Source organism: Balaenoptera physalus, assembly GCF_965194825.1.
Source record: "Balaenoptera physalus genome assembly, chromosome: 8".
In the NCBI taxonomy this organism is placed as follows: Eukaryota; Metazoa; Chordata; class Mammalia; order Artiodactyla; family Balaenopteridae; genus Balaenoptera; species Balaenoptera physalus.
The window spans coordinates 10,184,744-10,200,622 of record NC_138887.1 but is presented as its reverse complement, the minus strand read 5'-3'; the positions used below and the strand labels follow the sequence as shown (position 1 = coordinate 10,200,622).

Sequence of the window (15,879 nt, the reverse complement as noted above, 5' to 3'; positions counted from 1 at the left end):
CATTATTCTGTCTTCCAGATCACTTATTCATTATTATGCACTATTAAGTCAGCTGTTCATTGCTTTTAGATCAGTTTTTATCTTGGCAACTGAGTTATCTAATATTGATTGGTTCCTCTTTATAGTTTCTAGTTCATTGTTACAGCGATCTGCATTTCTATTGGTAATATTTATTAATTCCTTTAGCATTTTTAGTACTTTTTCAACTTGTAGCCTGGAGAGGTATTTCATTTTTGGTTTTTCAGAGGAATTTTCTTGTTGTTTTAATTGGGAGTAGTTCCTCTGCTTTTTCATTTCTCTGTCTCTATGAATATAGGGGAAATAGTTATCTATTGTGGTCTTGAAGTGCTGTTTATATGTGGGAGCATCCCTGTGTAGATTGTGGCAGTCCAATATTTTTGGTGTGAGGGCCATTTCCTCAGTGTGCTGACCATTATCCCCTTGATAGGAGGTGTGATTCATGTGGTATCCAGAGCCTGCAGATGTTGGGTGGGTCCTCCTCTTTGCTGCATGGCTGTCACAGCCTTGTCAGGGGTAGGGTCTGCTTCCTAGTTGTTGGAGTAGAAGCACTGAGGGTTGGGTTTTATAAGGTTCCATTGCTCTATGTCCTATGTCCCCAAGGAGGTGAACACAGAATCCACTGAGGCCCGTGTGGTCACAGCAGACCTATGCACTGCCCATGCAGGTATCTGCAGTTTTGCGCATAAGCAGCCCAAGGTCACGTCCCTTTCTCTGTTGTGTTCATCCCAGACCCTAGTGCTAGGCTGGCGGTGGGGCTGGGGCATTGTGACTGCAGGATTCGAGGTGGTTGTGCTGCTGCCTGGGACCCGGGCTGCCTCTATGGTAGGGCTCTCCCCGGACCTTTTCACCGAGATCTGGCTCCAAGCTGCCATGTGAGGAGTGCACTCACCAGGAAAGGAACCGCTGCATACTCCTCCCCAGGGGCTGCCCATCAGGGTAACTGATATCTGAGTCCATTATCAGTCTTCCACAAAGCCCACCAACAGCCAGAGTCGCACTTTGCTGTGAGCACACTGACAGTGGGGCTTCATTGGCGGACCTGTGCCCCAACCGGCACCACTCTGATAGTAAGGCTTCAATGGTGAACGCACATCCTATCTCAAGTGCACTAACCATGGCAGCCTGGACCACACTCCAGGCCCTCTAGGCTGTCTCTGTGCAGCTAGACCAAGTCCTCTCCCAGGGTTCTTCCACCCGAGTTTTAGTGCTTAGCTGCTGTGTGTACTAGCAGCCCCACCCAGCATGCATTTTGGGCTGGGAGGTACAGAGAGGTGGCAGCCATCAACACCAGTCTCTCTCTGCACTTATTGCTAGCAAGCCAGCACGCAGACACTCCTTGCAAGTGGAGTACAGGCTCCTCCAGCTTCCTATCTGTCCCAGCAGACCTCCCAGCAGACAGGGATTTCTCAGAGCAAGAGCCTTCCTATGCGGCCCTCCCTCCTTCACAGATCCCTTCCAGGAGCGCCAGTCCCATCCTGATCCCTTTTTTTTTTAATCCTACCCAGTTACATGGGGATCTTTCTTGCAGCTTTGGTTGTATAAGGGATCTTCTGCCAGTTTCCGGTTGGTTTTCTGTGAGAATTGTTCTGCATGTAGATGTAACTTTCACTGTTTATGGGGGAGGTGAGCCCCACACCCTCCTGCTCCACCCCCTTGATCCCCCCCTCCCAGCAGATTCAGCCTTGAATCTGTTAAACCATTTGCCAAGTAGGCTTGGTTGTGGAAATAAGTTGTGTGCAAAACACGGTGACACTGTGCACTGCGTCTGAGAGGGGACATCATGACCCAGCGCCCAGGGCTTGGAATAACAACTGGGCATCAGACAGGCTGAAAAGCCGAGAGAATGTGCAGACCTGAGAAGATGAGCAATTCCCTGATGTGCCCCTCAGTCTTAGGTTGTTCCAGGGTGAGACTATTTTTCCTGAGTCTTCACACCATTTTCACAGTCAGTAAATGGTAGAGCATATCTCTGTGAGTGCAGCAGATTTCTGAACCTCAGACCAGTCTCTGGAACTCATCTTGAACAAAAAGCCAGGATACAAAACCTTCCCAAACATCTTTACTTCCTGGAAAATGTTTATCACCTGTTGCCTCCCCCTTTGTATCATCAGTCTGGCACTGAGATGACTTGATAAATAATGTTAGCAAAAAGCCATGAGTTAGGGAGATTTTTATGAAGTTTTAAATGTGTGTCTCCCTTCTGAACTTAGTAGCTTCTGAAAAATATACATTATCTTTTTGTCTACAGACTTGTTTCGATGCAATAAATATGAAGGACCTTTTTGTAAATACCTTGAATTTCCAGCAGAAAAATATTTAAATACGAGGGATCAAAATTATGTTTTAAATAAGAAGGAACAGATGTACTATTCTTTGTTATCATTGCAAGTTTAAGCTCGTTTAGACTAGCATGAAATGTACAGTTTAATCCTACCTTTGAAACAGTGTAAAATCAAGGCTCTATTAAAAGTATACTTTTTGTTGTGCCCTCAAGGAACTTATCTGAGATGGAACAAGCTAGATGCTGACATCTTTAAACTAGAATTAAGAACAGTCAATTGTAATTGTCCCACATAGGCAGGTACGTCACTGTAAGGGAGTGTGGCCAGCCTGCCCAAGTCTCCCATGGCCTTTGCTCAGGCATAGATTTGAAATGAAGAAAAGTCCTCAGCATGAAGGAATTTTGAACTCTGATTAGGCCCATGCACATTGGCCACTTTGAGAGCTAGGAGAATTGTCCAGCCTGAGGATGCAGTCTCTGAACTGTTGACCTCTGCTGCTCGGGGTCAGCAAGGCAAAGAGAAGAACAAACACAGACTGGGAAGGAGCAGGCTGTCCAGTGTGAAGAGGGCTGATACTTCAGCGCAACCAGCGTTCTGACTCACCCCATTCCATATGTCACCCACATTTGTTCCCTCTGCTGGGCAGCCCAGCATCCCCGAAATGCCTCTTGCATGTGGGCCTAAAAGCAGACATACTGAGAGGATTGGCACATGAGCTGCAGCCGAGCATGTAGGCCCGCCAAGGGCACCTGCTTTACGAGGAGGTGTTCTAATAATCCCTTTGTATTCTCCTTGGGAGAAAGCTGTGAGCCCTAGTGATGCCTGGTCATTACTCCCAGTCTCATATAAGGCAAGATGATGGTCACATCCAGTCACAACTCTTCCAGCATCAAGAATACTGAGAGAGGGGCTTCCCTGGTGGTGCAGTGGTTGAGAATCTGCCTGCCAATGCAGGGGACACGGGTTCGAGCCCTGGTCTGGGAAGATCCCACATGCCGCAGAGCAGCGAGGCCCGTGAGCCACAACTACTGAGCCTGCGCGTCTGGAGCCTGTGCTCTGCAACAAGAGAGGCCGCGATAGTGAGAGGCCCGCGCACCGCGATGAAGAGTGGCCCCCGCTTGCTGCAACTAGAGAAAGCCCTCGCACAGAAACGAAGACCCAACACAGCCAAAAATAAATAAATAAATTAATTAATTAAAAGAACAAAAACAAAACATTTAAAAAAAAAGAATACTGAGAGGAAGTAGAAAGAGAGCAAACCCACAGAACCTCGAAACAGAGAGACTTTGAGCAAGAGGTCATTGAGCTCTCCATTTTTTGCTTCTTCAGTACAGATTATCTTCTAAAAAGTGGACACTGTATGGATTTGCTTAATGCTCAGATTTGTATATTATTTTCTGCAAATATATAACATATGCAAAGGTAACTGCCTTTGAATAAATACTCAGAATCATTTCTGAGTAAAACTTGCCTGGAAGAGAATGGAAGCAAGGACTCTAGCTGCTTTGATTAATCCATTAACAGATAAATATTGAGCAATGATGGAAAGTAGAAGATTTTGGCAACCTGGTTTGCAAATACCTACTAGATGAAGAAAACCCATGTAACAACTGTGTTCTGAAACATCCCAGGAAGGCAGTTAAATAAAGAGCCCTCAGAGTAGCTTCTTAATGCCATGCTCAGTCTCCTCCCTAATAAACAGAATTTCCTGGAACTCTCTAGATAGTAATACAGATCAGAAGGAATGAAGATACAGCAGTTTAACGCTATAATTTGCTAATGGAAATATATTGTAATTACAACAGTAAACATCTATTGACCTATCATTCTACTGCCTTAGGTTCTGCTTTAATAAAAAGCTTTTGCAAATTTGAATGTGAAAAGACATTGTTTACATAAGTGGTTATAAAGAGCCTCTATTATTACAGTAATTATTTTTGTTGGTTTCCATTTCTCTGAAAAGTACCCCTCATCCCCACTAGCATTTCCCACTCTATTACTGGGAAAGACATTAGGTTGCTAAAAGCTTCTTTTAATCAGTAGTAGCCTAATGAAATCACAATGCTACTGTCTTTGTATTCTGTAGCACAGAAATAACTGTGATTAAGCATGTTTGTATTGGAGTGTGAGTATCTATTTCAATGCTTCTTTTGCTTGTCTCCCATTTTCTGTCTTCTTTACAGATTTTTAAAAGTATTGGCTCTGATGAGACTGTGCAAGGGCAAGGAAGTCGGAGGCTGATCAGCTTTTCTCTCTCAGGTATGTATTGCTCATATGAAGGCCTTGTGGAGTGAATAAGAATGTCAGTCAACAGTCAGGAGACCCCTTCAATTTGACTCTTATCTATAAGTTACTCAACCTCTCTGTGCCTCAGTTTCTCCATCTGTAAAACAAAATTTTAAAATATCTGCTCCGTTCCCCTGTTGACTAAAAATTATGCACAACCTAAAAGTTGAGAGTTATGTTTTATTTGGTGGGAATTTTTAGGACTTCAAGCCGGGGAGGTAGCATCTCAAGTAACCCTGACAGAACTACTCAGAGGAGGTGAGGGTGGGACTAGGATATATAGGAGTTTTGCAACAAAAGGCAGGTAGTCTGAATGTCAAAAGATTATTGTTAAGTAAAGAAAACCAGATGATCTCAAGTTAAAGCATTTAGTGCTTTTCTGTGTTTGGGAAGATGCAAGAGTCTGCATTCCTTTGATATGCACCTCAGCTATCTGGGGCCAGTATCCTGTGTTTTCATATCCTGAGTTTCCTCAGGGCTCACCAACTCACCATGGGTGGTGGCTGCAGTCGCTGATGACTGTGACATCCTTTGTTTACTGATATGGCAGGAAACATTCCATTTCTCACCCCTTGACCTCATAAGGGTACTAGAGGATTCAATAAGGAATAGATGCATTCCTTGGATGAGGTGAGATGATGAGAAGAGAAGCTACCATTCTACTTTTCCTTCATGGCTAACTAGCAGTAATTGAGAGTTTATAAAGTGGAGGTAGGGGAAAGCCTGAGGCAAGAAGCAGATAGCAGACCCTTGGTCTAAATAAAATCTCACATGAAACCCAGTTGGTAAAACAGATTAAAAACTGAGCTGCTCAGAAAAGTACACTTGTGGAAAGATCAGTGAAATCCAAAAAAAACCTGTCATTTATTTAATCATAATTAGTTAATAGTTAAGAGTAATTTAGTTAACTTTTTAGTTTTCATCATGTACCATAGTTCCATAACCTGTTAACGGTAAGGGAAACTGGGTAGACTCTTCTTTGAATCTAAAATAATTTCAAAATTAAAACTATACAGAAAAACTGAGTTGCCCTGGCTAAAATGATATACAGAGTTCAGAGCCCCATGCACTCAATTTCACCCTAAGTGGTCTTTGCGAAGACACAATGGCATGAAGCTATAGGGCACAGAACTGTTCAGCACAGTTTGAAAACTATTGCTTAGCTTATTATCAAACCAACAACTATTGTAAGCCATAAATATCAGAGATCTGAGATCACAGAAATGAAGTTCATGAGTGTCCTTGGGAGATGGACGGTCAACTGAGGCTTTTCATGTCTAAGTGAGCCCCCAGTAAAGCAAACGTGTATCTAAAAATCCATTGATAACTGATAATAACAAGGTTAATATACAAAAAGTCAGTCTCTTTCCTATATACCAGCAATGGACAAATGGAATTTAAGTTAAAAACGCAATACCATTTGCATTAGCACCTCCCCAAAATGAAATACTTAGGTATAAATCTAACAAAATGTTGATATGTACAAGATGTTTATAGGGAAAACTACAAAACTCTAATGAATTAAATCAAAGAAGAACAAAATAAATGGAGATATATTCTATGTTCATGGATGGGAAGACTTAATACTGTAAAGATGTCAGGTCTTCCCAAACTAATCTATAGAATCAATGCAATCCCAATCAAAACTCCAGCAAGTCATTTTGTGAATTCTGACAAACTTATTCTAAAATTTATAATGAGAGGCAAAAGACCCAGAATAGCCAACACAATGTTGAAGGAGAATATCAAAGTTGGAGGACTGATGCTACACAACTTCAAGACTTACTATAAAGCTGCAGTAATCAAGACAGTGTGGTACTTGTGAAAAAAAGAAAAAAACAGAAAAATAGGTAAATGAAATAGACAAGAGAGCCCAGAAATAGACCCCCATATAGTCAGCTGATCTTTGAAATATGAGCAGAGACAGTACAGTTGAGCAAAATAGTCCCTTCCACAAATGGTGCTAGAACAATTGGACATCCACATGCAAAAAATAAAAATGAATCTAGACATAGACCTTATACCCTTCACAAAAATTAACTCAAAATGGATCATAGACCTAAATGTAAAACACAAAACTATAAAACTTCTAGAAGATAACATAGGAGAAAACCTAGATGACCTTGGGTAGGGTGGTGCCTTCTTAGATACAACACCAAAGACACAATGCATGAAAAAAAAATTGATAAGATGGACTTCATTAAAATTAAAAACTTCTGTTCTGCAAAAGACAATGTCAAGGGAATGAGAAGACAAGCCACAGACTCAGAGAAAATATTTGCAAAAGACACATCTGATAAAGGACAGTTAATCCAAAATATACAAAGAACTCTTAAAACTCAACAATATGAAAACAAACAACCCAGTTGAAAAATGGGCCAAAGATCTTATCATCTTGTCAGACATCTCACCAAAGAAGCTATACAGATGGCAAGTAATCATATGAAACGGTACTCCACATCATATGCCATTAGGGAAATGCAAATTAAAACAGCAACTAGATACCAGCTATGTACCTATTGGAATAGCTAAAATCCAGAACACTGAAAACACCAAATGCTGGTGAGGACGTGGAGCAAAAGGAACTCACAGTTATTGCTGGTAGGAATGCAAAATGGCACAGACACTCTGGAACACGGTTTGGTAGTTTCTTTCAAAACTAAACATTCTCTTACCGCATGACCCCATGATCACATTCCTTGGAAATTACCCAAATGGAGTAATTTTCATACAAAAACCTAACACAGATGTTTATAGCAGCTTTATTTATGATTGCCAAAACTTGGAAGCCATCAAGATGTCTTTCAGTAGCTGAATGGATAAGTAAACCATGGTACATTCAGATAATGGAATATTATTTGGTGCTATAAAGAAATGAGCTATCAGACCATGAAAAGACATGGAGGAATCTTGAACGCATATTACTCATTGAAAAAAGCCAATCTGCAAAGGCTACGTACTGTATGATTTCAACTATATCACACTCTGGAAAATGTAAAACTATGGAGATGATAAAAAGATCAGTGGTTGCTGGGAGATAGGGGAAGGAGAGATGAATAGGCAGAGAACAGAGGATTTTTAGGGCAGTGAAAATACTCTGTATGATACAATAATTATGGATACACGTCATAATGCATTTGTCAATGCCCAGAGAGTGTACAATGCCAAGAGTGAATTGTAACGTAAACGATGGATTTTGGGAAAGGAAGTAAAGTATCTCTCAACTGTGATTATGATGTGTCAATGTAGGCTCATCAGTTATAACCAATGTACCACTCCGGTAGGGGATGTTGATAATGGGGGAGGCGATGCATGTGTGGGCAGGCAGTATATGGGAAAATCTCTGTACTTCCTTTTAATTTTGCTATGAATCTACAGCTACTCTAAAAAATTAAGTCTTAAAAGAAACCCATTGACAACATTAGCATGTGTCTGTCTAGGTTTAAAAAGAAAAGAAAAAAGAAGAAACTCAATACTTTTGTATTACTAGGACAGAAAACTAACAACTCCTGATTTGTTATTCTTATGTTCCCATTGAAATGCTTGATAACAATTATTTGTACAAACCTTCAGAAGCAGTAGAAACCAGGAAAACTACTCTACTGTCTGCCAGAAATGAAGAATTTTCTAACCAAAGCTCACTAAAATCCTAAAGCCTAAGAGGGATGCCATACAGGATGGACAGCATGGGGCTGGGGAAGGAGATGAAATAGCCATTCACTGGTTCCCATTTTGGCTCTACCATGTAGACGTGGGCTCACACACTCACCACAGGAAAGGAAACCATGCCCCCCACCACCACCACCACCAGCTTGGTACAAAAAGCTACTTTATAAGGTGATCAGGATGGACTCATTTCCTACAGCCCCCAATATATCATTTTTCTTACACTTATCTCAAGGCAAAAATTGCCAGCAATGAAATGTGACTGGAGATGTAAAATTAGCGACTAAAGAAGCAAGCCTGTAATGGTCGTGGAAATATAATACTTAGTAGTTGAATATGTATATGTTTAATTCACTACGTCTGTCAAGGAAAAATAAAAGTAAATACTGCTTAAAGTAGCATAATAAATTCCATGCCTCAAAGAAAGATGAGATAAAAAGATCATCAAATCTACAGCTAAGCAAAGCCCACAAAGTATCAAAAAGTTGACTAGATGCTGGTCACCTCCAGGTGTAAAAGTAGGGACGAGAATTCCGACAGCAGCTCGTTGGACAACCAAACTAAATAAAGATGGATAATACCAGGGGTACACAACCTACTCATGGATAAAGAATAGACATTGTGACTTGAAGAATGTGTGGAGAATAGATTCTACCTTAAAAAAAAAAAAAAGTTGAAGGACATAACACTCAAGAGGAAAAAGACAAGTATTTTGTTGGCAAATATCTGCTCAAGAGAAATAAGGGATTTATCACTCGTCTGCTTGTAGACTATAAAATACAGGAAAGTACAGGACCTATTAAGTAAGAGGTCTAGGATGAAGAAAAATAGTAAGAGATTTCTTTGAAGTTCTTTGAAGCTAAAAGAAAGTCAAGTGTATCTGTTTCCTTTTGCTGCTGTAACAAACTACCACAAAGTTAGTGGCCTGAAATAAGACACATGTATTCACTCAGTTCTGGAGATCAGAAGTCCAAATGAATCTTAAGGGACTAAAATCCGGGCGTCGACAGGCAGGGCTGGTTCTCTTCTGGGGTCTCCTGAGAAGAATCCGCTCCTCATCTCTTTCAGGTTCTAGAGTCTACCTTCATGTTTTGGTTCGTGGCTGCATCACTCCAATCTCTTCTGTGTTGTCACATCATTTTCTCCTCATTTTGCCCCTCCTTCCTCCATTTTATAAAGACTCTTATAATTACATTGGGCCTAACTGGATAATCCAGGCTAATCTCTCCATCTCAATAAAGATCCTTCACCACATCTGCAAAGTCCCTTTTACCATGTAAGGTGACATATTCACAGGTTCCAGGGATTAGGTCATGGTCATCTGTGAGGGACCATTTTTCTGTCTATCATAGTCAAGGAGAGATTTAAAATAAATTCTAAAAGGTGCAATCACAGAATTCAAAGTGAGCTTTGAGAGCTTTTAGAAAGCAGTAAGAGCATACTCACCACTACAGAATTAGAATCAACGATACGGTAGACTGACTTGAGATTCTCTCCTAGAAAACATAGAAGAAGGGTCAGACCTAAAAAGGATAAGGAAGTAAAAAGATGGATGACATATACAGAGCCAATACATAGATATTTAATGTTTTTGATGAAATGATCAGAACAAATTGAAAGGAAATAATAGGAGAAAGGTTTCTTGAGTTGAATGTGATCTTGAATCTTTAAATTAGATTATAAGGTTCTAAGGAAAAAAATGTATGTACAGAGACCAACATCTAGACAAATGCCAATTTTTTTAAAGAAATTTTCTAATGCAGACACAGTAGACATCTGAGTGGAAAACGCATGATACTTACCAAAGAATAAACCTCATGTTAATCTCAGACTTGTCTTCTTATCATACAGAATGCTAAAATGATGAAACAAAGGCTACAGAGTTTTAAGGGTAGCATGTTGTAGCCAAAGATTTCTGTGCCCACCAGGTTGTCATTTATGTAAGAAGGCAAGAGAAACACATTCTCAGGTTTGCTATGGCTCAAAGAACTTCACCCTTGCATCTTATCTGAAAGTAATATGTGAACATCCACGCCAGCATACAGAGAGATAAATTTAAGAAAACTCAAGAACTGGAGATACTGCATATAATTGGACTGCTTTTCTTTTTAGAATTTAAAATGAGAAATAACCAGAAAAATAGATCATGGAATTGTCTCCTCTGGAAATTTTCCAGAGTAGAGTAGACATGTCAAAGCAAGATTGTTGATGTAAATGCTTTACTTCTCAAATCTGTTTATATATTTCAGTTTTTACCACTCCTTGGTGGTAATAAATTTCCTGTGTAACTACTATCCCTTTAATTTTCAATGAATTAACACTACAACCTTAAAAATCATAAAGGCAAATACAGATTTTTTTCACAAGTATTGGAGATAATTTAAATATTCAAAATTACCACAGAGCCAAATAATGAAATACTATATACTCTTTAAGAATTATGTATACAAAATGTTCTAAAAGACATGGGACATCCTTATGATATAATCCAGGCAAAAGAAAAAATTTAGGGTACAAGTTTGTATATACAGTGTGGTCGCAACTATGCAAAGAAAATTACTGAAAGGCAATAAAGAAAAAGTCTAGCAATGGTTGCCGCTATGCAGTACAACTTGAAATAATTTTAAAATTCTGTTTCTTTTCCTTCTATATTTAAAAAAGTTACAGTAGGCATCATGTTTACCATGTTCTGATGTTGTACCATCAGAACAAAAAACTAATGCAGGAAAAAATGAGGGAAAATTATTTTCCCATTAATGTATCATTTACTGTTGGAAAATCACAAAACTCTGTGTTCTTATAGATATCCGTTCCAACAATCTCATAGTTGAAGAAATTGAGACCTGAAGAAGTTGTTTTCTAAAGTTACAAAGCTCAATAGAGAGTGTTCCAGAACTAAAATCTGGATATACTGACTCCCAGGCGAATGCTCTTTTAACTCCTAATTAACTCCTTATTGCAGCAGGTTTCAAACTTTTTTACTCCGTGAAACATATATTTTTATAAGTATACAAATTGAACTTAAACTATAAAAGCTCACTGAAGGGCATGAAAGGAGGCATGAAAAAATGAAGAAACATATGTTCTTGAATAGGAAGTATTGTAAATTTACCATTTCTCCCAAAATTAATCTATAGATTTAATGCAATTCCATTCAAAATCTCATTTATTTGGAGGGGAGCTGATTAAAAAAATAAAAGATTAATCCAGAAGAATAAATGTGTGACTGGTAAAGAAAGATGTTTTCTTTTGGAAAAAAGCAAGAACAATAAAGAGTAACTAGACTTATCAGGTATCAGACGTATGATAAAGACATTATGCAGATTTAGACAAGTTGTTTGATGGAAGAGAATTTTTTAAAAAGACCCGTTTATGCTTGAGAATTTGACCTATGCCAAAGTTGTCATTTTTATAAAAAGGTAATATCACATAATGGTTAAAAACACAGACTTTGGAATCAAAAAAGCAGGTTCAAATTTCATTTCTGACATTGACCAACTCTGAAGACCTGGCCAGGTTACTTAACTCAGAAACATCTATTTTCTCTTCCTCAAATTAGGGATGTAATAACTATCTTGTAGAGTTTGTGGTTAGGATTAAATCAGATAATGTATTTGAAGGGCATAGAATGGTCCCCAGAATTTAGTAGCTAATCAGTAAATGGCAGGCAGTAGTGGTAGAGGTGATGAAGGTGATGATAGTCATTATTTTATGATGGATAAATCTATATGTCTGTCACACTCTGGGCCATATTCCCCAACACCACCCCCAGATTTGATGATTCACTGGGAGAACTCAGCATGTAGTCATACTCGTGACTATAATCAGTAGTCAATTACATTGACTATAATCAATGTAATCAATTACATTGAAAAGATACAAAGCAAATTGTGAAGGAAAAAGGTGCCTGGGATGAAGTTTGGAGGAAACGAGGCACAAGTTTCCGCAAGTCCTCTCTCACTGGAGTCACACAGCTTGGGTTTATTTCTCCCAGCAACAGGTTGTGAAATACTATGAAATACTATATACCAGGGAAGCTCATTACAGACTCAAGAGCCCAAGGTTTTGATTGGGGGCTGGTCATACGGCCAAATTGCTCCTAGCACCTACCAAAATTCCAGACTCCCAGAAGAAAAGCAGGTGTTCAGCATAAACCACGTAGTTTGCACAGACACTTGAGGCACAGAGAGCCACTCTTATCAATTCTGAGATGCGGGAACCCTCCTGAGATCCAAGTTCCCAGACCCTAGCCAAGGACCAACCTCAGAAACAGACCTTTCGAAGGAGAGAAGTCTCGGGCTGCTTTGTTACTTCTTTTCTGCACACATTCCCATGGGTGTAGCCTGGGTTTTGCAAATTTCTGTGATGTTTGTACTTTCTAACCTTTATTCCGCCTCATGGCAGTATATTATAATGCAAGAGAGTAAGAATAATTTCATTATGGAGACACCCTTGAATCAACTCAAAATAACATTTAAGTAAATGCACATGAAAACTTCTGTACTTTTTTCATCGGTAACAAATTCCTCCAACACCTCACAACTTATACCATAGTTGAGAATCAGTTCGATGTATTTTTACCTGTTTCTTTCACTTATATATAAATATGAACAATTTTGCGGGGGAAATACTTTGATAATAGAAATTTTTTAATTATATTTTTTGATATCATATATTTCTAATAAATATAAGATGATTTCAAATTATCTCAGAACAGCCATAAACCATTATCACAAATGACCTCTCTCTCTCTCTCCGCCCCCCGACACAGAGCATGAAATTGTACATGATCAGACCTTTTCAATTACATGGAACGGCTCAGTTGTCAAAGCCTTCCCTCCCGACCACATGGTCTCTCCTCAGAACCCTCCTCCCTGATGTGCATTAGCTCCATGGAGGCCATGTTTTTTCCTTTCCTCCAATGTCCGTGCTCTTTGCTCTTTTAATCCTCGCCTTTCTCTTTATTTCTTCTGATGCACTCTCTCCTTACTCAGTGAAAATCATATTTATTGTGAGGCTAGAGCCCTTGTTTTTCTGTCTTCACTTTGAAGAAGTGGTTCCTGCTTCCCTGGTGGCACAGTGGTTAAGAATCCGCCTGCCAGTGCAAGGGACACGGGTTCGAGCCCTGGTCCGGGAAGGTCCCACATGCCGTGGAGCAACTAAGCCCGTGCACCACAACTACTGAGCCCGCGTGCCTAGAGCCCGTGCTCTGCAACAAGAGAAGCCAACGCAATGAGAAGCCCGCACACTGCAACAAAGACCCAACACAGCCAAAAATAAAATAAAATTCACCTGGACCCACTGAATTTTCCAAGTTGGATTTCCTCCCTCAGTGTGCACCAGGTTTCCCGAAGTGACCCTCAGCCCCTCACCCCAACCTGCCTGAGGAACGCCAGAAGCCCAGACCACTAGGGGTCAACGGTCCTCTCTTGAAAAGCATAGTGACCACAATGCCAGTCTTATTACAGGCACTTCTTAACCAAAACAGTTTAATAAGTAAATGTTCATTTAAATCAGTAAACGTTCCATGTAATGGGTTCTGGAGACATATCAGTCTATATTTGTAATGAGGTGGAAAATGGTCTAAAGATTGAAAAACTTTTTACACGTTTCAGATGGACTCTTCTCCTTGTGTGAGGCCTAATATAATCTTTAACCTTGCCAAAACACATGAAATTAAAATATCCTCTGTTTGATAGATTTCCAGGCCATGGGGTTGAAGAAAGGGATGTTTTTCAACCCAGACCCTTACCTGAAGATTTCCATTCAGCCTGGGAAACACAGCATCTTCCCTGCCCTCCCACACCACGGACAGGAGAGGCGATCCAAGATCATCGGCAACACCGTGAACCCCATCTGGCAGGCCGAGGTGAGTGCCCGGGCCCTGAAAAGGAGCTTAAGAGACAACAAAACGATTGACCCTGAAGCCCACATGCTACTCCCTCCCTCCTTGGAGCCCCAAACTCTGCTGCTAAGTTCATGGTTCTCTTCGTCCTGGAAAGTCACCATGTTCTCTTTGGATTACAACTCCTAGAGATCTTGATTAGGCTCACAGCGCGGGACCATGAAACTATTCATTGCAGCTACACTCAGTCGCGATAACACAGTCAGCCTTCTGTATCTGCAGGTTCTGCAGGTAGGGATTGAAACAACCTCGGATGGAAAATATTTGGGGAAAAAAAAAAATTCCAGAGAGCAGAACTTGAATTTGCTGCACACAGGCACTATTTACCTAACATTACATTGTATTTGCAACTATTTACATAGCATTTACACTGTATTCGATATTGTAAGTAATCTGGAGATAACGTAAAGCATACAGGAGGGCGTGTGTAGGTTATATGCAAATTGTACACCATTTTATGTAAGGGGACTTGAGCATCCATGGATCTTGGTGTCCTCAGCGGGCACTGGAACAAGTCCCCCAACATACCGAGGGACAACTGTAATAGCCTCTCACTCTGATTCTGAGCTTGCACCTGAAAGCAGGACAGGAGAAGGAAGTGATGTGTTTTAATCCAAGCATTCTCATTCTTCCCACGCATGTGGTCCTTAAGCAAGAGTGCCAAATTTGAATTGTGTCCCTCTGGACCAGCTCCAGAGATTCTGAAACTGTCAGGTTTCCTAGGACAGGTAAATCAATAAGCCTTAAGATAACGCTAAGATATGGGGTTGCATCTTGTTTGATTTAAATTGACACGGAGGCTGATTGTTCATGCCATCTTCCTGGTTTACACAGTGCTAGGCAACTTGCTGGAGTTTCAGATAGTTTGTTTTACCTGATCCAGGCCCTTCTCCTCTCCTACATGTGTCTCCACCACCAGCTGGGAGCTAGGCGGTTCCTCAGCAAAGCCTCATCAGGCTCAGCCTCACAGTGACTAAGTCCTGTCCTAGAGAATCAGCAGAAAGTTGTCACACCCACTGACTGCCTAGCTCCCTGCTTTAGCTTGAGGGTATAACCTGCAAACTGCATGGCTTGGGAGACAGCGGGGCTTAGGGCATGGAAATGCCACAGTATATAATGTAGGGGTTAAAAGTACAGATTTGCAGTCACTCAGACCTTGGTTCAAATCCCAGCTCGGCCAGTTGTATAACTTTGAGAAATCAGTTATCCTTAATCTGAGCATCAGATTATCCTCATCAGGCTGGTGCTGATGGAAATGTGTTACTACTACCCTGGGCACTCGCTTTGGGCAGGGCTCCTTCCTTTATTCTTCAAAGTAGATCATCTCTGATGCAGAACTTCCAAGCATCCTTGACAAGCAAGTGTAGATATTTGGGGCCGAAGCTTTTTCATCGTCTCTTAAATTATACCACCTACTTCCTAGGCTTAATTTAGCCTGACCCAGGTTTTACAGAAGATCAACATTAGAGCTTTTAAGTGGCCATCAGGGAAATAGAGTTGTATTTGAACTTCTTACTACTCTGGTTATCAACAGACTCTAAAGCACCCACAGGACCGCTAGCATGGAATCATGAATCTTAAATTATTTGTTTCTTCAGTCCCGGCTGTTCTCGCCAATTATTTATGGACTCCTCACTCCATTCCTGGAGATAATACAAGATGCCTCAGGAATTTATAGCACATGGAAAAAAACAAAAAACAAACCTCTCTCTTCTAAAG

The 15,879-nt window shown here is 40.4% G+C and overlaps 1 protein-coding gene across 3 annotated transcripts in view; it reads left to right on the top strand.

The window, feature by feature from the left end:
- Positions 1 to 15,879, top strand: part of HECW1 (HECT, C2 and WW domain containing E3 ubiquitin protein ligase 1) — a 475,998-nt gene that overhangs the window by 301,742 nt on the left and 158,377 nt on the right. For all 3 annotated transcript variants that reach the window (XM_082473396.1, XM_082473395.1, XM_082473397.1), the window contains 2 exons: positions 4,487 to 4,562; positions 13,955 to 14,124. In XM_082473396.1, coding sequence (XP_082329522.1) covers positions 4,487 to 4,562; positions 13,955 to 14,124 — 246 coding nt within the window. The remainder of the gene's footprint in view (positions 1 to 4,486; positions 4,563 to 13,954; positions 14,125 to 15,879) is intronic.